Source organism: Schistocerca serialis, chromosome 9 (genome assembly GCF_023864345.2).
Source record: "Schistocerca serialis cubense isolate TAMUIC-IGC-003099 chromosome 9, iqSchSeri2.2, whole genome shotgun sequence".
Lineage (NCBI taxonomy): Eukaryota > Metazoa > Arthropoda > Insecta > Orthoptera > Acrididae > Schistocerca > Schistocerca serialis.
In genome coordinates, this window is record NC_064646.1 from 177,269,273 (window position 1) to 177,290,457 (window position 21,185).

Consider the following 21,185-nt stretch of genomic DNA (forward strand, 5'->3'; position numbering starts at 1 on the left):
TGGAGAAGAAATAAAAACTTTGAGGTTTGCTGATGACATTGTAATTCTGTCAGAGACAGCAAAGCACCTGAAAGAGCAGTTGAATGGAATGGACAGTGTCTTGCGAGGAGGATATAAGGTGAACATCAACAAAAGCAAAATGAGGATAATGGAATGTGATTGAATTAAATCGGGTGAAGCTGAGGGAATTAGATTAGGGACTGTGACACTTACAGTAGTAGAGGAGTTTTGTTATTTGGGGAGAAAAATAACTGATGATGGTCAAAACAGAGACGATATAAAATGTAGAATGGCTATGGCAAGGAAAAAATTTCTGAAGAACAGAAATTTCTTTATGTCGAGTATAGATTTAAGTGTCAGGAGCTGGCCGGTGTGGCCAAGCGGTTAAAGGCGCTACAATCTGGAACCGCGTGACTGCTACAGTCGCAGGTTCGAATCCTGCCTCGGGCATGGATGTGTGTGATGTCCTTAGGTTAGTTAGGTTTAAGTAGTTCTAAGTTCTAGGGGACTGATGACCTTAGAAGTTAAGTCCCATAGTTAAAAAAAAAGTGTCAGGAAAGAAGTCTTTTCTAGAAGTATTTGTATTGAGTGTAGCCATTTCTGTAAATGAAACATGGACAATAAATAGTTTAGACAAGAAGAGAATAGAAATTTTGAAATGTGGTGCTACAGAAGAGTGCTGAACATTAGATGGATAGATCACATAACTAATGAGGAGGTACTGAATAGATTGGGGAGAAGAGGAACTAATAACAAAATTTGACTAGAAGAAGAGATTGGTTGTTAGGACATATTCTGAGTTATCAAGGGATCATCAGTTTAGTACTGGAGGGAAGGGTGGAGGATAAAAATCGTAGAGTGAAACCAAGAGATGAATACACCAAGCGGATTCAGAAGGATGTAGGTTGCAGTAGTTACTCAGAGATGAAGCAGCTTTCACAGGATAGAGTAGCATGGAGAGTGACAGCAAAACAGTCTCTGGACTGAAGAAGAAGAAGAAGAACTGAAACTTTGTTTTTGTGTATATGTGGTATAAAGTATCTGATCAGTTTGTGTGACTTCCAAATGATGGTCTCTTATATATAACACATCTGTGGAAATACCTATTCAGTTTCTTGCAGTAATATGAGCTCGTATATTTGCTGTTTGTGATGCTTTTTAACTGTTGGTTAAAGGATCTAAAAGTACTGGTATCTTAATTTTTTTACAATCTGTGCTTTCCAGGATGGAGTTCTTTCCTATAAATTATTTCTGCTCTGTTATTCCACAACCTGGTATTACAGAAAAAGTACCCTAAAAAGGGCTCATTCAAAACATTAGAAATCACAGGCATTGAAAAGCCCAAACTGAATGCTGTGTAAGAAATTAGCAGTATTTTCACAGAAATGCAGCATCAAAGAAGTGGCTGACTGCATCACTGTTATTGGTAATACTGCTGATTATTCCACATCAAAGTCCTCATCTTATACTGTATAAAGAGACCAACCATATTACATACACTGCAAACAGGGATAGGTAAATGGCAGTGTAGCAGCTCAGGTGCAGACCAGCAGCATGGCACCAAGCGGCATTCAGTATTGAGGGGGAAAAACTAGTGTCCTTGAATTTCATTAATCACTCTACAGAGGCCACAAAAATGTGAAAACATCGAATAAGACTCTTCATAAAAGCAGGCATACTAAATACGGAAGAGTCGTTGACTTCTCTCCGATGTATCTGAGGCAGTGGTGTAATATTTTTTTTTTTTCCATATCATAAAACAGAAGCAAGAAAACCTAGGAGGAAAGTGCTGTGAGATATGACAGTCCCACAATTTTCCTTATTTGTATTGATATCTTTACTTATGTTTAGAATCTTTTTCAGCACCAGCATCTCAATAGCAAAGACCAGGCTATTCACTTAATAGCACAGAAGAGCAAAAATTTCTTAATGATACAAGGTACAATTTGTAAAAGAAGTGGTCTTTGTCAGTACATCAGATAGACTTTCTTAACTGTTGTGTAGTTAATATGAACATGCAGTGACATCTTTAACAATATGGCTTTTTTTCCAATTTTTCAGACTGATAGGCAACCGTCCAAACACATACACTTTTACAAAGGCTCTTGCAGAAAGTATGTTACTTACAGAATGTGGGAATCTTCCTGTGGCCATAGTTAGACCTTCCATTGGTGAGTTCACTTCTGTTCTCTATAAATAAGTTTCGGCATGACATATTTCTTTAAAATTTGATATTCCAAAATGATTTCTGCCCAGCTGTATTCTAAAATTAACCATTGATTATGTTCTTGGGTGACAGCACCATTTATTTGTTTTGTATATGTATTTGACTTTCTCACAGCTTTCTATCCTCTCTTCGTATGTTAGCACGTGAAATATGGCCCACTAGTCAATACCCTCTACATTTTGCCATGAAATTATTGTAAGGCATAAATGTGTATAAAGTTGAGTTTTTTCAAAACCAAATTTTGTCCTTCTCTTTTTCTGATATCAAGCAAGTAACAATTCACCTTAACAGGGTGATTTTTTAGAGATTGCAAAGTTAGAAATTTTTTCCATAAATTTTGTTGGTTAATAAAGAATAGTGCTACATCCTCATTTGAAATTTTCCCTACACCATTGTAGCATCAGTGTACACAATTTTTGTGAAGTAAACAAGTTACAAAAATGCTTCATAGAGTTTGTTTTATATTATACACACACCTTGTGTTGTATCTGTTGTGTTGTTGAACACCCACAGAGGGTTTGGTGTAGATTTCTAGTGAAAAATATGGATTTTTCATTATAATGAGGTCCACTCAGTCTAGTAGTAGTAGTAGTAGTAGTAGTAGTAGTATTAGTAATAGTTCAGATGTTGCATGAAGTAAGTTCTGAGTCAAAAGAACATTGTTTTAACTACCTGTCATTTCTGTACTTTCCATTAAGTGGGACCATGGTCAGGGATGAAACAGCAATCAGTCAGACCAGTGTGCAGTGTACAATGTCACTATTCTGTATGGTTTAGTTTGAATTGGTACGCTACTTGGATTTGGATTTTACGTTTATAACCCACTGGTTTTCTATCTCATGTCTGTGAACAGAGACTCGGAATTACAGTACAAACCTGCAATTTAAAATTATGAAACTAGGAATAATAAGTAGTCGGTGTTATAAAAAATGCTATACATATAAACTTAAAATTGTTAAACAATATTTTACATGATTATAAGCATTTTAAAGAAAAACTGTGAAATGCTATACCAAAAGATTTCAAATTTAGGGAGAATGTTACCAAACAACTAAAAACAAGGTCATGCGTTGTCATACATATATTTATGTGCAAAACATGAGTGTGACTTTGGGCCCTGTCGGGATATAATCATCATATCTGTTCAGGTGAATTACTTAGGAGCATTTGTGGAAATAGATTATGACACTCAAAATCCCCCATAAGTGTCCTTTCACATCAGTAGGACTTGCAAACTTTAATGACATAATAAACAACACAGGGGTACATCAGTCTGTCTTTAACTGCCATCTGTGGTGGGGATATGTTGAATTACCACAGCCAGAGTGTTTCCTGTGCTCCAGCAGAGGGACACACTGTAAAAGGAGGAAGGAACTAGTATGTGCCATCCTGTATGAAAGGGTTAAGGTAAAGGAGTCCTAGACTCAAAGGTTGCTTTCAGTACCAAAGTGCTGTGCTGGGCATGGCATTAGGGATTGTATGCCCTTACATTCTTTTGATCTTTGAACTGACTTACATAAGTAGTCATAGGGGAATGTACAATTCAGTGTTCACTCTGAGTCATGGCATAATGGTTCAAATGGCTCTGAGCACTATGGGACTCAACTGCTGAGGTCATTAGTCCCCTAGAACTTAGAACTAGTTAAACCTAACTAACCTAAGGACATCACAAACATCCATGCCCGAGGCAGGATTCGAACCTGCGACCGTAGCGGCCTTGCGGTTCCAGACTGCAGCGCCTTTAACCGCACGGCCACTTCGGCCGGCAGTCATGGCATAACCTGACAGTTTTCACATTACTGAATTACAGCTAGAGGTGAAATAAACAATAAGCAACAGAAAAAAGCTAAAATTGCCTGCAGATTAAACCCAGATCTTTTTATTTGTAGTCAGGTGCTTGCTTGCTTGCTTACTTACTTACCCATGAAACCACACATGATATGTTTATGCTCATTATTTAGCATCTAGACTTAAGAGTAAAATATTTGCGATATTACAAGAATATGCAGATTATGAAAACTGTTTTTGCACCAGTGTTTGAAAGTTGAGCATAATCAAAAAACAAGAGCACATTACTTTTACAGGATGTTAAGAGTGTTAAGGATCAATGTAACTCTTAATCACAAGAAGTTTGAAGTAAAACAGTGTCCTGAACAACTAATCAGGGAACTTCTCAAAATGAGAATGTATATTGCAAAAGCAAAACTAGAAAGTCTCTCATGCAACAACAAAACTAACATGCTTAGTAGTGACAAGGCATGCTCTCTGTGAGCTGATATGAGAGCTCTGTTAAGTCAGTCCATTTCCTGGAAAGAACTTTGCATAGGTTTGGAAGAGTCCTTGACAGCAGCCACCATTGCACCTCTAAGGTCCTTTTACATGGAGACACTACATTACGAAACTAAGTTTCAAAATGGTACTGGTAGCCACTGTGAATGCACAGTGCGCAGTTTTGAAAGTTATAACTTTCCAACTTTTAGAACACACAGCTGTCAGCTGTATGTGATTACTGGTTTGGCACCGATTTAAGAAATGCAGCATGAAGAGGGAAACAGAACATAGTTGGCTTCTGGGTAGTTACGGTATGCATGGGGTTTGTGGGACATTAATGATATTTATTACAAGAAAGAAGGGGCAATAAGACCAGAAATACAGTGTTCCATCTGCCCCACAAGGTGAACCCTTGACAAACTATGGCTTGAGAAGAGAGAAACACTGGACTTGGCCCAACATTGGGCTGAAAGGCTTTGAAACAAATCTCCGGACACAAAAAAGTAAGGTAAAGTAAGTATTACAAGAAGAAAGTGTGATGCAGTATTGCAGTTGAGACAGTTCTTAGTGATACGAATGTTGGTGGATTGACAGTGTCATATTTATTGACCAAAATACATTCAGGAAGAAATAAGAAGACATCCAACATCAATGAAGATCCCTGTCTGTAGAAAGTGCTCTTACATCAGTATGAAGCCACTGAAGATACTGACCAAATAGCCAGCTTTGTTAAAAGCACAGCTTTGCAAATACAGAAGTTAGCCAAAGAATAAAATGTGGAGTTAATGGTGAAAGTCCAGAATTTAATATGTTATGAAGTAAAAAACTTTCATGTGCAAAAATTGGAAAAATACGGAAGCATCACAAGTATCTGGAACGAACTTAGGCTGTGGAGTTTGCAGTGTGATATGGATATTCTAAGAGGCAAATGAGAATAGACACGTGCCAAAATAAATGCAATGTGATCTGCAGTTTCAGTGTTGAAGATAATGATTCTCACATTCCGTATTTTAATTTTTGAGTGCATTTTGAACTCTGTTAAGAAGACTGATGAGTTCTTGTGACATCATTCTTAGGCAGTTGATGTAGCTTAAAGGCTCTTGCACAACAGTTTGTTTCAACAAGGTTTATGAACACCAGAACTGACGTCTTATCTTCATCCAGTCAAGAATCTAAACATTTTCATTTTTTCTGTTTTGTACCGATCTCATGTAGGCAAGAATGAACTCTGCCACTATTAATTTAACTGCCAAATCATCATTTCTGGTAGGACTATGGTACTTAGGCTCTCATAAAATGGAATGTCACAATCCTCCAAAAATTTTTGCTATTTCTGGCTCCATAATAAATGGGTCCATCTTTATATTATTGTCAAGAGTGGGGATTTGAAAATTGGTCCTGTTGTGTGCTAGTTTGCAGTGATTATTTGTGTGTGTTGGAATGATTGCCTAAGCACCAAAATAACACAACAAAATTATTTGGCTTAGCAAAAAAGACATTTTTGAAAATTGTTGTCTTCAGCAGGGGACTACCCATCACTCATGGTGACATTTTGAACATTACTGAGACACTGTGGATTTTCAGAATTACTTTTTGTAAACTTTGAATGATATGCATATTGTGGGCAAGAAGCAGTTCTAACCTATACTGGCAAAGTAATAATTCTGGTTTGTGGGAAATCTTGGTCATTTATAGGAATTACTTATCCTTTCTCTTTTTTGTCATTCATATACTAAATTCAGGTGTATCATCTGTAGGTTTCTAGTTAGTTCAAGGATTAGTGAATGACCATTTGTTTATACTGATCTAAAAGTGTATTTTAATCATGAGAGATGGTACACTTGTTCACGTCACATGTTCAAAATATCCTCTAAAGAACAAGAAACATTAATCGGAATTTACTGTAGTTTCCAGTAAATTACAGTTTTTGTTTCATATTAATTATAGCAGTGGCAAACATATTCACTAGCAGTCAGTTCATGAGTGATAGGAGACACATTTTTTCGTCTTTTCCATAGTGCTGTCAGCTCTGCGTGAGCCGCTAGCAGGTTGGGTGGATAACTTGAATGGACCTACAGGATTAATAGCTGCTGCTGGTAAAGGTTTCTTCCGCACAATGATGTGTTCCAATGACAAAGTTGCTGACTTGGTACCTGTGGATGTCGTTATTAATTTGATGATATGCGCAGCATGGAGGACAGCATCTGTAAGGTAAAAGTAGTTCTCCTTTGCTTTATTAAAATCTATTCATTTCACAACTTCCAAATTTTCAAAAATTATGATTATATTCTGTTATATTATAGATCTTTGTCAAAAAGAAATGTAAGTGAGACACAAATGTTTTAAACTGGAGATCACTGAGCCAGATGTATGTAAACCTCATCTTAGAACATGATTTTTGTAGGCATACATGTGGAACTAACTGTAACATTTGAAGAGTTGAAATGTAACGATGTTCAACTATAATTTTTCAGGCCTGATGGCATTGCTGTATACAACTGCTGCACTGGGCAGAAACAGCCAATTACATGGAAACGCTTTGTTGACTTGTGCTTCCTGTACATGCGTTCACATCCTGTGAATGATGTCTTGTGGTATCCAGATGGCACCTGCCATACGCATCATGTTGTTAATGCCATTTTTCGTTGGACACTTCATGTGTTACCTGCATATGCCATGGATTTTGCTAGACGGATATCTGGAAAGAAGCCATTGTAAGTTTTCTTGTTATTAAATTTAAAATTTTGTTGATTTTATTTAGAAAAGAATACTCTAATGAAAGTGTTTTACGTTAATACAAAGTACAGAGTTTTGCTTCAATAGGTTACTACTTGTACAGCATTTCTGTTGCATCCTATCACCAGAAGCTACTGTGACTCCTATGCAGGAACATTACACTGAGTTTCCTTCCTTTTGAGAATCAATTTTTATTTGTATGTCATGTCAGTTCATGCGATTTTAATTTTGAAAAAACTCTCATCTATTGGCTTTTTCATTTTAAGTATCAGGCTGAATTTTAGTACAGTAACTCAAAAGCTGACAGCTAAATACAGATACACACATGCTGTTGTTGTGGTCTTCAGTCCAGAGACTGGTTTGATGCAGCTCTCCATGCTACTCTATCCTGTGCAAACTTCTTCATCTCCTAATACCTACTTCAACCTACATCCTTCTGAATCTGTTTAGTGTATTCATCTCTTGATCTCCCGCTACAATTTTTAACTTCCACGCCGCCCTCCAATACTAAATTGGTGATCCCTTGATGTCTCAGAATGTGCCCTACCAACCAATCCCTTCTTGTAGTAAAGTTGTGCCACAAACTCCTCTTCTCTCTAATTCTATTCAACACCTCCTCATTAGTTATGTGATCAACCCATCTAATCTTCAGCGTTCTCCTGTAGCACCACATTTCGAAAGCTTCTATTCTCTTCTTGTCCAAACTAGTTATTGTCCATGTTTCCCTTCATACATGGCTACACTCCATACAAATACTTTCAGAAATGACTTCCTGACACTTAAATCTATACTCAATGTTAATACATTTCTCTTCTTCAGAAACGCTTTCCTTGCCATTGCCAGTCTACATTTTATATCCTCTCTATTTCGACCGTCATCAGTTATTTTGCTCCCCAAATAGCAAAACTCCTTTACTACTTTAAGTGTCTCATTTCCTAATCTAATTCCTTCAGCATCACCCGACATAATTCGACTACATTCCATTATCCTTGTTTTGCTTTTGTTGATGTTCGTCTTATATCTTCCTTTCAAGACACTGTCCATTCTGTTCAACTGCTCTTCCAAGTCCTTTGCTGTCTCTGACAGAATTACAATGTCACCGGCGAACCTCAAAGTTTTTATTTCTTCTCTGTGGATTTTAATTCCTACTCTGAATTTTTCTTTTGTTTCCTTTACTGCTTGCTGAATATACAGATTGAACAACATCGGGGAGAGGCTACAACCCTGTCTCACTCCCTTCCCAACCACTGCTTCCCTTTCATGCCCCTCGACTCTTATAACTGCCATATGGTTTCTGTACTAATTGTATATAGCCTTTTGCTCCCTGTATTTTATCCCTGCCACCTTCAGAATTTGAAAGAGAGTATTCCAGTCAACATTGTCAAAAGCTTTCTCTAAGTCTACAGATGCTAGAAATGTAGGTTTGCCTTTCCTTAATCTATTTTCTAAGACAAGTCGTAGAGTCAGTATTGCCTCACGTGTTCCACCATTTCTACGGAATCCGAACTGATCTTCCTGGAGGTCGGCTTCTACCAGTTTTTCCATTCATCTGTAAAGAATTCATGTTAGTATTTTGCAGCCGTGGCTTATTAAACTGATAGTTAGGTAATTTTCACATCTGTCAACACCTCCTTTCTTTGGGATGGTAAAGTTTCGTGAGGCCTGGCTCTCCCAAGGCTGTCAGTATTTCTAATGGAATGTTGTCTATTCCCGGGGCCTTGTTTCGACTTAGGTCTTTCAGTTCTCTGTCAAACTCTTCACGCAGTATCATATCTCCCATTTCATCGTCATCAACATCCTCCTCCATTTCCATAATATTGTCCTCAAGAACATCGCCCTTGTATAGACCCTCTATATACTCCTTCCACCTTTCTGCCTTCCCTTCTTTCCTTAGAACTGGGTTTCCACCTGAGCTCTTGATATTCATACAAGTGGTTCTCTTTTCTCCAAAGGTCTCCATAATTTTCCTGTAGGCAGTATCTATCTTACCCCCTAGTGATATGCATCTCTACATCCTTACATTTGTGCACTAGCCATCCCTGCTTAGCCATTTTGCACTTCCTGTCGATCTCATTTTTGAGACATTTGTATTCCTTTTTACCTGTTTCATATACTGCATTTTTTACTTTCCCCTTTCATCAATTAAATTCAATATCTCTTCTGTTACCCAAGGATTTCTAATAGCCCTCGTCTTTTTACCTACTTGATCCTCTGCTGCCTTCACTATTTCATTCCTCAAAGCTACCCATTCTTCTTCTACTGTGTTTCTTTCCCTCATTCCTGTCAATTGTTCCCTTATGCTCTCCCTCAAACTCTGTACAACCTCTGGTTTAGTCAGTTTATCCAGGTCCCATCTCCTTAAATTCCCACCTTTTTGCAGTTTCTTCAGTTTTCATCTACAGTTCATGACCAATAGATTGTGGTCAGAGTCCACATCTGCCCCTAGAAATGTCTTACAATTTAAAACCTGGTTACTAAAGCTCTGTCTTACCATTATATAATCTATCTGATACCTTTTAGTATCTCCAGGGTTCTTCCATGTATACAACCTTCTTTCATGATTCTTAAACCAAGTGTTAGTTATGATTATGTTGTGCTCTGTGCAAAATTCTACCAGGCGGCTTCCTCTTTCATTTCTGTCCCCCAATCCATATTCACCTACTATGTTTCCTTCTCTCCCTTTTCCTACACTCGAATTCCAGTCACCCATGACTATTAAATTTTCGTCTCCCTTCACTATCAGAATAATTTCTTTTATCTCATCATACATTTCATCAATTTCTTCATCGTCTGCGGAGCTAGTTGGCATATAAACTTGTACTACTGTAGTAGGCGTGGGCTTCGTGTCTATCTTGGCCACAATAATGCGTTCACTATGCTGTTTATAGTAGCTTACCCACATTCCTATTTTCCTATTCACTATTAAACCTATTCCTGCATTACCCTTATTTGATTTTGTATTTATAACCCTGTATTCACCTGACCAAAAGTCTTGTTCCTCCTGCCACCGAACTTCATTGTTGTTGTTGTTGTTGTTGTTGTTGTTGTGGCATTCAGTCCTGAGACTGGTTTGATGCAGCTCTCCATGCTACTCTATCCTGTGCAAGCTTCTTCATCTCCCAGTACCTACTGCAGCCTACATCCTTCTGAATCTGTTTAATGTATTCATCTCTTGGTCTCCCTCTACGATTTTTACCCTCCACGCTGCTTTCCAATACTAAATTGGTGATCCCTTGATGCCTCAGAACATGTCCTACCAACCGGTCCCTTCTTCTAGTCAAGTTGTGCCTCGAGCTCGTCTTCTCCCCAATTCTATTCAATACCTCCTCATTAGTTATGCGATCTACCCATCTAATCTTCAGTATTCTTCTGTAGCACCACATTTCGAAACCTTCTATTCTCTTCTTGTCTAAACTATTTATCGTCCATGTTTCACATCCATACATGGCTACACTCCATATAAATATGTTCCGAAACGACTTCATGACATTTAAGTCTATACTCGATGTTAACAAATTTCTCTTCTTCAGAAACGCTTTCCTTGCCATTGCCAGTCTACACTTTATATCCTCTCTGCTTTGACCATCATCAGCTTTTTGCTCCCCAAATAGCAAAACTCCTTTACTACTTTAAGTGTCTCATTTCGTAATCTTCACTAATTCCCACTACATCTAACTTTAACCCATCCATTTCCTTTTTTAAATTTTCTAACCTACCTGCTCGATTAAGGGATCTGACATTCCACGCTCCGATCCGCAGAACGCCAGTTTCCTTTCTCCTGATAACGACGTCCTCCTGAGTAGTCCCTGCCCAGAGATCCGAATGGGGGACTATTTTACCTCCGCAATATTTTACCCAAGAGGATGCCATCATCATTTGACCATACAGTAAAGCTGCATGCCCTTGGGAAAAATTACGGCTGTAGCTTCCCCTTGCTTTCAACCGTTCATAGCACCAGCACGGCAAGGCCATTTTGGTTAGTGTTACAAGGCCAGATCAGTCAATCATCCAGACTGTTGCCCCTGCAACTACTGAAACGGCTGCTGCCCCTCTTCAGGAACCACGCGTTTGTCTGGTCTCTCAATAGATACCCCTCCGTTGTGGTTGCACCTACGGTACGGCTATCTGTATCACTGAGGCACGCAAGCCTCCCCACCAACGGCAAGGTCCATGGTTCATGGGGGGGGGGTGAGGGGGGTGTACATGCATATTCAGGTAGAAATGTACTGCTTTTACAAACTGCATACAAGGAGAAAAGCAGAACACAATTTTAAAATTGTAGATGTAGGTATAAGTGTTTGACTTCTGCAGCATGTGCTTTCATGGTCTGAAAGTTGAAAAATTTAGGATGCGTTGCACTCGTGCACACTACCAACTGACATTAAAGTTGGTCTGATTGAATAATTAACTTATTAGCTGTACTCGTCATATGTTTCCTTTAAAAAGAAAAAGCTGTCTCCCAAGTTTTATATTTTACAGCTTAGCAAGTGTTTTAACAACTATAAAGTAAGGTAGTATCTGTTCCGGAAAGAACAGTTACCATTGATGACTGTGCAGCTTTTGTTAGAATGAGATGATAATTAAATGGGCACCCTAGCTGCAAACAGGCATTGATATGCTTCAGATTCTACCTTCCTATATAGTTAAAATATGGCTTCCCAGCCATTGACCTTCTTGTGCGAACGCACACGCTATGCCCAAACTCATACGGTACTTGGTAGATTAATCTGCCATGAGTAATGAGTATGATGGGCAAACAAATATTAGGCGCACTACGAATGTAGTGGTGTGGACATTTTGGGAATGTGAATCTCACGGGGAGCATGCAAGGGATAAGGCCCTGCAGGTGCACTATCCTCTGTGACCTCGGTGGCTCAGATGGATAGAGCGTGTGCCATGTAAGCAGGAGATCCCGGGTTCGAATCCCGGTCAGGGCACACATTTTCAACATGTCCCCAATGAAGTGTATCAACGCCTGTTTGCAGCTAGGATGTCCATTTAATTATCATTTCATTGTTTTATCAACAGCCATGTACTTTGTGAATATATGTGTGTACTATAAAAGAATAAATGAATCCATATAGCCTGATAAAGGAATTTATATCAAAATGGAGGTATGTCCAAATTCTGGAAGACCTGTTTACTCCATCACTCCACCTCTTGCTTCCTTCCTTACATTATCCATCCACCTGTTGTTTCCCTCTTTACTCTCTTCCCTCCCTCCATGTCAGGTCCGTCCTCACTCTAAACACCCCACCTTCCGTCGGCCGCGGCGGCATTGGTCCTCTCGTCAGCCGTGGCGGCGTTGGTCCTCCCGTCGGTCACTTGTGTACTCTTCCCTCCCCTCCCCCTGTCTTGTCAATCCCTCCTGTCTCCCTTCCATCGGTACCTCGTCTACTTTCCTCTCTCCCTTCCGTTGATACCTCGTCTACTTCCCCCTGTCCCCTCTGCCCCTCCCTTTATCCACCCTCTGTTTGGATACCTTTTCTAACCATCCAATGCATCTCCCCTTCCCCAGTCAAACTGATCATATGCATAACTGAACTGACTGACCACATGCTGTGTTAGCTCATTTAGAATATTTTTATTCTGGCTCAACATTGCAATATTTGGGAATAGGTTAATAAACTTGTATCCACCATAAAAATAAAACCATTCCTACTTTTATTTTAATTCTTTGTGCATCTGCTGTAGTTAGTCATACGTTAATAGAAAATGATGTTTGATGATGAACACTGTCACAGGATTGTGACTGGATGCCTTTGCTCAGAGTATTTGCTATAATCATGTAATTAGTGGTAAACTATATACATCAGACTATGTTGTCGAATGTTGCGTAGTACAGTATCTATTGGTCTGTACTTTGTGATCAGCAAAGCATGGTACAAATTTCTGATCTTCCTCTTTTCAGAATGGTACGAACCCAAGAAAAGCTAGACAAGGCAGCATGTTGCTTAGAATACTTCTCAACCCAGCAGTGGCAGTTCAAGGATGATAATGTTCGTCAGCTTTTCAGTGTTTTAAGTGCTGAGGACCGAAAGATATTTCCATTTGATGTGCAGCAGATTGACTGGTCATCATATGTTGAAAGTTATGTGCTTGGCATACGCCACTTCATCTTCAAGGAACGCCCTGATGACCTGCCTTCAGCACGAAGGAAACTCCAAAGGTGAATGCTAATTTGTGCACTTGCTAATTTTAGAAACTTGTATTACAGTGATATTTTAACACATATCCTCCCCTCTTGATTCATCATCATCATCATCATCATCATCATCATCATTATTATTATTATTATTATTATTATTATTATTACATTTTTTTATTTTTTCATCCAATAGTTGCTCATTTTGTGTGTTCTGTATTCATTATATGTTGTAGTTCATAATGTGTATGAAAGTATATCCTCAATGGAATGTAACAATATTATGAGAAGGAAAGTTCCTACTCTCCATACAGCGGACATGCTGAGTCACAGATAGGCACAACAAAAAGACTCTCAGAATTAAAGCTTTCGGCCGTGGGCCTTTGTCAACAAGACGACAACAACAACAACACACACACACACACACACACACACACACACGCACACACACACTTGACGAAGGCGCACGCTTGCGCCCTTTTTGTTGTGCCTATCTGCGACTCGGCATCTTCACTGTATGGTGAATAGCAACTTTCCTTCTGATAATATTGTTACATTCCATCCTGGATTTTCCATTGTTTGATTAAAGCATATCCTCACATTCTCAAATGGCACACTGAACGCCAGCCTTAAAGATATACCTTGTGAAGTTAATGTACTATTTGCATGTTTTATACAGGAGAGATTATATGCTCTAAACAGAAGTAAAACTACTTTCTTGTAATATGGATCCACAGCTTCTACAAATTTTGTAAATGATGCTGTCTTGCTTTCAGATGTTAGCGTTTTATTTTACTATTGCAATTTTGGCATTATGCCATTTTGAACACCTACAAATCATAATGCAACATTATGTGAACAATGTAAAGTGGTATTAACAGTACATACAGCCAGTTCCGTCATTTAGAAGAAGGAAAGTTGAAATGATACTGCCTTTGCTTTCAAAATATTAATTTCTTGCTTAGTATTTTAGAAGAAGTAGCAAGTGAAAACAGGCTTTGGCAATGTGCAGGGTATGGATAGGAGGGATGGGCGACAGGGGGTTGCAGAGAAGTTGGCACTATCTGATGGAGCATGCACAAACTAGACGACAACAGGATAATGCTGTCAGGCACTGCATGGGGAGGCTTTGGGGGAGGGAGGGGAGGAGAGATGGGGAGCAGAAAAGGAGAGGAGCAGTGAAGGGAAGAAGACTGGTGGATGCATTGACAGAGAGCAGTGAACAAGGAAAGTGAGGGGATGTGAAGTGGGAGGAGGTAATCATACTGAGGGGACAGAAGCTGTTGGGTGGAGGGAGGGTGTGGGCACAGTATGTTGCCTTAGGTTGAGACCAGGATAATTTTGGTACCAGTGAATGTGTTACAGGGATAATTCCCATCTGCACAGGTCAGAAAAGCTGGTGGTGGGGGGGAGGATCCATGTGGCCCGGGTTGTGAAGCAATCATTGATATCAAGCATGTCATGAACAGCTACATGTTGCGCCACAGGGTGGTCTACTCTGCTCTTGGCCACAGCTTGGACCGTGGTGGCCTTTCATCCTGAGGACATCTGGTTGGTCATCATAATATTACAGGGTGTTACAAAAAGGTACGGCCAAACTTTCAGGAAACATTCCTCACACACAAACAAAGAAAAGATGTTATGTGGACACGTGTCAGGAAATGCTTAATTTCCATGTTAGAGCTCATTTTAGTTTCGTCAGTATGTACTGTACTTCCTCGATTCACCGCCAGTTGGCCCAATTGAAGGAAGGTAATGTTGACTTCAGTGCTTGTGTTGACATGCGATTCATTGCTCTACAGTACTAGCATCAAGCACATCAGTACGTAGCATCAACAGGTTAGTGTTAATCACGAAAGTGGTTTTGCAGTCAGTGCAATGTTTACAAATGCGGAGTTGGCAGATGCCCATTTGATGTATGGATTAGCACGGGGCAATAGCCGTGGCGCGGTATGTTTGTATTGAGACAGATTTCCAGAATGAAGGTGTCCCGACAGGAAGACGTTCGAAGCAATTGATCGGCTTCTTAGGGAGCACGGAACATTCCAGCCTATGAATCGCGACTGGGGAAGACCTAGAACGACGAGGACACCTGCAATGGATGAGGCAATTCTTCGTGCAGTTGACGATAACCCTAATGTCAGCGTCAGAGAAGTTGCTGCTGTACAAGGTAATGTTGACCACGTCACTGTATGGAGAGTGCTACGGGAGAACCAGTTGTTTCCGTACCATGTACAGCGTGTGCAGGCACTATCAGCAGCTGATTGGCCTCCACGGGTACACTTCTGCGAATGGTTCATCCAACAATGTGTCAATCCTCATTTCAGTGCAAATGTTCTCTTTATGGATGAGGCTTCATTCCAACGTGATCAAATTGTAAATTTTCACAATCAACATGTGTGGGCTGATGAGAATCCGCACGCAATTGTGCAATCACGTCATCAACACAGATTTTCTGTGAACGTTTGGGCAGGCATTGTTGGCGATGTCTTGATTGGGCCCCATGTTCTTCCACCTATGCTCAATGGAGCACGTTATCATGATTTCATACAGGACACTCTACCTGTGCTGCTAGAACATGTGCCTTTACAAGTACGACACAACATGTGGTTCATGCACGATGGAGCTCCTGTACATTTCAGTCAAAGTGTTCGTACGCTTCTCAACAACAGATTCGGTGACCGATGGATTGGTAGAGGCGGACCAATTCCATGGCCTCCACGCTCTCCTGACCTGAACCCTCTTGACTTTCATTTATGGGGGCATTTGAAAGCTCTTTTCTACGCAACCCCGGTACGAAATGTAGAGACTCTTCGTGCTCGTGTTGTGGACGGCTGTGATACAGTACGCCATTCTCCAGGGCTGCATCAGCGCATCAGGGATTCCATGCGATGGAGGGTGGGTGCATGTATCCTCGCTAACGGAGGACATTTTGAACATTTCCTGTAACAAAGTGTTTGAAGTCACGCTGGTACGTTCTGTTGCTGTGTGTTTCCATTCCATGATTAATGTGATTTGAAGAGAAGTAATAAAATGAGCTCTAACATAGAAAGTAAGCGTTTTTTGGACATATGTCCACATAACATATTTTCTTTCTTTGTGTGTGAGGAATGTTTCCTGAAAGTTTGGCCGTATCTTTTTGTAACACCCTGTATAACAAGCTGTGCAATGACTGCAGCAGAGCTGGCATATGATGTGGCTGCTCCCATTGGTGGCCCAGCCTCTAATGGATAAACCTGTGACTGGACTGTGACTTGGTGTATTGGGCAGGTCTAGTGCCCGAGTTGTCCACAGGAATATGATTCCTGTGGCAAGGGGCTTGGATTGGGAGTGACAGGAGGATGGACTAACATGTTATGGAGCATTTCCTATCCCAGTCTTCTCACAAGCTTATCCTGTCACATCAGAGGCAGGAATGCCATATACCAGCTATGCTGAAATCATTGCACAACTCTTTATATTGGTATGAATACTGACCAATTGTCCACCAGGATGAATGGCCACTGCCAAGCTGTGGCTGAGAGCAAAGCAGACTGCCCTACAGCACAACATGCAGGGGAACATGCTGCTTGACAATGTGGGCCATCTGGAGCCTCCCCTCCATCACCATTGTTTCTGAACTGTACAGATGGGAGTTAGCCTTAAAACACATTCTGTGCTCTCAAAATTATCCTGGCGTCAACATCCACCCAACAGTTTCCGCTCTATCTATCCAATCACTTCCCCTTGATTCTTGTCCCCTCACCCTCATTGTGCACCCCTCTCGGCCAGCGCACTCATCAGCCCTTCACACTCATCAACCCATTCCTGTTCTCTGCACCTTTTCTTTTCTGCTCCTCCCCCCCCCCCCTTTCCCTCACAGCTTTCCAGAAGCTGAAGCTGTGTCTGGCAGCCTTGTTCTGCCATCATCTAGTCCTCTAGTCATCATCTAGTCCTCTAGTCACCGAGTCTGCCAGAGAGCAGTCCTCTCTCCGCCACCCGTACCCTGCTATCCTTCCCCCTTCCCTGCCCCATTCCACATTGCAGCATTTATTCAACACAATAGCTGCATTCTGGGTGGAGAAGATGGAGATAGTGATCATGTGTGTGAGGTATGCTTTCTTGTGAATACTTGTGTGATTGCAAATAATGTGTGAATTATATTTTCACATATATAATGAAGAGAGCTTTAATGATACAGAAATACTCTTGGGTAGCAACAAAAGAATCCAATCTCTTAAATATCTGAAAACTCTGATTTTGGTTCTACATTAAGTACTGACAAGATACATATGGAGTGAAAACAGATGAATGAATTAATGAATTAAAATTGTATACTGTGTATATCACTTTGTGTTATATGACTTTGTATGTTATTCAGTTGTGTTCCTTCTCTAGAGATGATGATGATGATGATGATGATTGGATTGTAAATCTTAGTTGTGTGTCCCAGTCTTCATTTTCTTGAGTTCCTCTGAAGTTCAACACAGCATTGTTCTGCTGAAGTGACCAGGCATGCATGTTAGGTGGGCTGTAGATAAACTTGTACATACAAATAATTACATTTTAATGAAGAAAAATGATACACCAAAAAGCACTTTCTTCCATTACTTTGTAGAATCTTCTTTCTTGTAATTTTACAGTTCCTGTCTATTCCTTTCTTTACTAACCACTGAAGTGTCTGATGTTATCATTACTTTCAATGGGGGTATTAGTGATGCAATCTCCTACTAGGTGCTTCTCCTAAACACTCCTTTGAATCAGTTGACCAACTATCATTGATGCAGAAGCATCAAATAGACTGAAGTATTTGTGTTTTTAAATGCTGTTATGTTGGCCACTTTTGCTTCACATGTTGTATATTCTGGAAGCACTTGTCTTATACATCAGTTAATTTTAGAGAAGGGGGTTAAAGCATTGAGTAGGAAGGCTGCAAAACAAAACTGCCCCACATTCAGTATTATTTGATGTTTAGTGCTGTTACGGTGAAGGATCTAGTCTTTAGTCAGTAACAACATCGTCTGTTTTTTCTCAGTGTCTTGTTCAGTCTTTCAGCATATGAAGGTAGGAATGCTGATTAACTGTGTTACCCAGGGGTAACAAATTCATTATGGACTAACGCCTTCATGAACATGAAACATTTATTTCATATTGGTTCTTACTTGTATATAGTGGTGATCTTGTCTCCAACTGGTTTATTTACTTCTTGGTGTAAGAATTTCAGTTATATATCATGTCTCATTGCTCATAGTGATTTTGTGATCAAAACTTTGTTAGCACATTCTGTTGTGTCCAAAACTGCAAAATCCCTGAACATGTGAAACAGTTTTTATGAAAAAAAAAAAAAAAAAAAAAAAAAAAAAAAAAAAAAAAAAAAAAAAAAAAAACTTCAACTTGATTGGCACTTCCCCATAAATGAGGTAGGTCAATAGATCAAAAATAGTGTGTAATGGAGGCACCTTAAGTAATGCACTTCAACAGACAGGAACTGAATTCTAGTTAGTTTCGCCCTTCCCTTCGTTAGACTTATGTCAAGTAGTTAACCAACTCTCATGTTTACAGGATGTTCTGGATTCATCGAGTGACACAGCTTTTGGCAGTACTGGTGATATGGAGGATGTTGATGATGCGATCCCAGACAGCTCGTCGTGCATGGTTCTTCATTCTCGACTTCATTCTGCGCCTGTCTCGCATGGTACCATATGTATGAGGTTTGGACAGAACTTGCCTGTGAATTTGTTAATCAATGGAAAGAGAATGCTCATTTCATTTCCATTTTGGGCTTCTGGAGTGAGGAAACTGCCAGTTATGGATAGGCAGCACCACGTCATTGTGAAACTGTGTTCTTTCTGGCTACTGCTACTTTGGCCCGTGGTTGTTACTGTTAAAGTTTTTTTTTTGTGCATTATGAAAATGGTGTGATGATGGACTACTACCACAGACAAGTGAAGTTATCTCAAAGATTGGAAACTCATTTTGCACAGCTCGGTTTACCTCTAATTGTAGTATTGTCTCTGAAAACTCATTGGTCCTTCTTTTAGTTGCTTGTCACTTTGGTTATTACATTACACAATTTTGTGCTGTTTTGTGTGAGTGAAAAGCAGTGCTTTGCAGTTGTCTACTTCACGTTTCTGAGCCGTGCAAGATGTTTGGAGACTTGCTGTGCTGTTCTGTGAAAGAGTTGATTTTGGACATACTGAATACAGAATAACCAGCTTAGTGTATCTTAAACTAGTATGTTGAGGGCAGTTTGAATAAGATATTTATATCAACAATGTCTTTCCTGTATAGTTTCTGAAGTTTTTTATATAATGGAAACTAGTCTTTGTTTACAGCTTATTAATAAGCAGAAAAATGTTTAAAGGCAGTTCCCAATAAAGTGAAGAATTTGTGTCCATTTTTTTTCCCACTGTTTGTAAATAAAGATGGAGTGCAAGAAGATGATATGCAGGTTATTACTCTACTCTGTGATAAAAACTGCACTGTATTTTTGTATTGTAATTTAATTGTGGGAATAAGTTATGGCTGAGTCACTTGTTTATAGTAAGCAAATTATGTGTCATTTTAAGATGGATTTTAAACATGTTTTTTCTGTTGCAAATTTAACAGTGCATTTATGCTGAATTTACTAGAAGTACGTTTATTTCCCCCGTTTTTTTAGTTCTCTCTTTATATGCCATTTGGCTCTGGTAGATTTTTTTTCTGTCTGCGAACACAACACAACACAACTCAACTCTCTCTCTCTCTCTCTCTCTCTCTCTCTCTCTCTCTCTCTCTCTCTCTCTCTCTCACTCACACACACACACACACACACACACACACAGTGTGTATAATCAAAAGTTCCCAGAACCTACCGCTGTAATAAGCATTGTATGCTAGGTGAAGCAGTAGGTCTACACATGCATGCCTTTTTTTTTTTAAGTCATCACTGGAGTCATAGTGTGTATACTTAAATTTGCACACAGTTTCTCTAATCTGCCTTATTAATATTGAGCCATTGTTTCCTAATTTGTGCAATATCCCAGATGGTGAGTGAAACTCAATAAACATGTGTACCCGTAAACTTTAAAATCTTTTGTAATGCTCTTGAATATTACTTGCACCCAAACAGTGTATTGTGTGGGATAGTAATGGAATCACAAGGAAGCCTGTAAAGTTCTAAGAAAGCTGTGCTACGCTAACTTTTGGATTTCAAAGCTACTTCATACTTGCTGCTGAACAAAGTGTAAATTTCATAAAACGATAGTGTTTATGGATCAAATTGGTGGTGTTCTTTGTTAAAAGTATGTTGCAGTCATATGTTGTAATATGTAAAACTCTTGGTAAACAGAAATGCAAATATAGAGATGTTGCTTAAAAATTAAAATGTGAAAGTTACAATATGGTGACATGATATGTCTGTTTTGTCCATACCATTGAATATTGCTCATGTTTATTATGTTCCAGCATATATTATGCAGCCTCAATAACAGTGGCTCAAATAAACTTTAATTTGATAATTAGTAATATATTGTAGCATTCTTATTTTACAGTGAATGGTATGTAGCTGAAGATGGGCACTTGAACGTGTGATTGCTATATCTGCTTCATAAAGAATAAAAGAGAGACTCATTGCAATGCTTATTTCATTTTTCATTAAGAAGGAACAAGTGCAGTAAATTTTTAATACATTTTTTTTTACTTGCACCGTTATTTCTGTTGTCAAGGTAGTTTATTTTTGGAGAACAGCCCTCATTAGTGCACAGTTCCAAAAATAACAGGTTGATGCATTTAATACATTACATAAAAACATTCTGCTGCACTAATTATGAATGAACAGAGAACACT

The 21,185-nt window shown here is 39.4% G+C and overlaps 1 protein-coding gene across 2 annotated transcripts in view; it reads left to right on the top strand.

Annotated features, from left to right (window-relative positions):
• Positions 1-20,981, top strand: part of LOC126418705 (putative fatty acyl-CoA reductase CG5065) — a 487,119-nt gene extending 466,138 nt beyond the window's left edge. For both annotated transcript variants that reach the window (XM_050085603.1, XM_050085604.1), the window contains 5 exons: positions 2,062-2,171; positions 6,517-6,709; positions 6,973-7,212; positions 13,146-13,403; positions 18,921-20,981. In XM_050085603.1, the coding sequence (XP_049941560.1) occupies positions 2,062-2,171; positions 6,517-6,709; positions 6,973-7,212; positions 13,146-13,403; positions 18,921-19,068 (949 nt within the window). In that variant the 3' untranslated portion in view covers positions 19,069-20,981. The remainder of the gene's footprint in view (positions 1-2,061; positions 2,172-6,516; positions 6,710-6,972; positions 7,213-13,145; positions 13,404-18,920) is intronic.
• Positions 20,982-21,185: the final 204 nt, after the last annotated feature.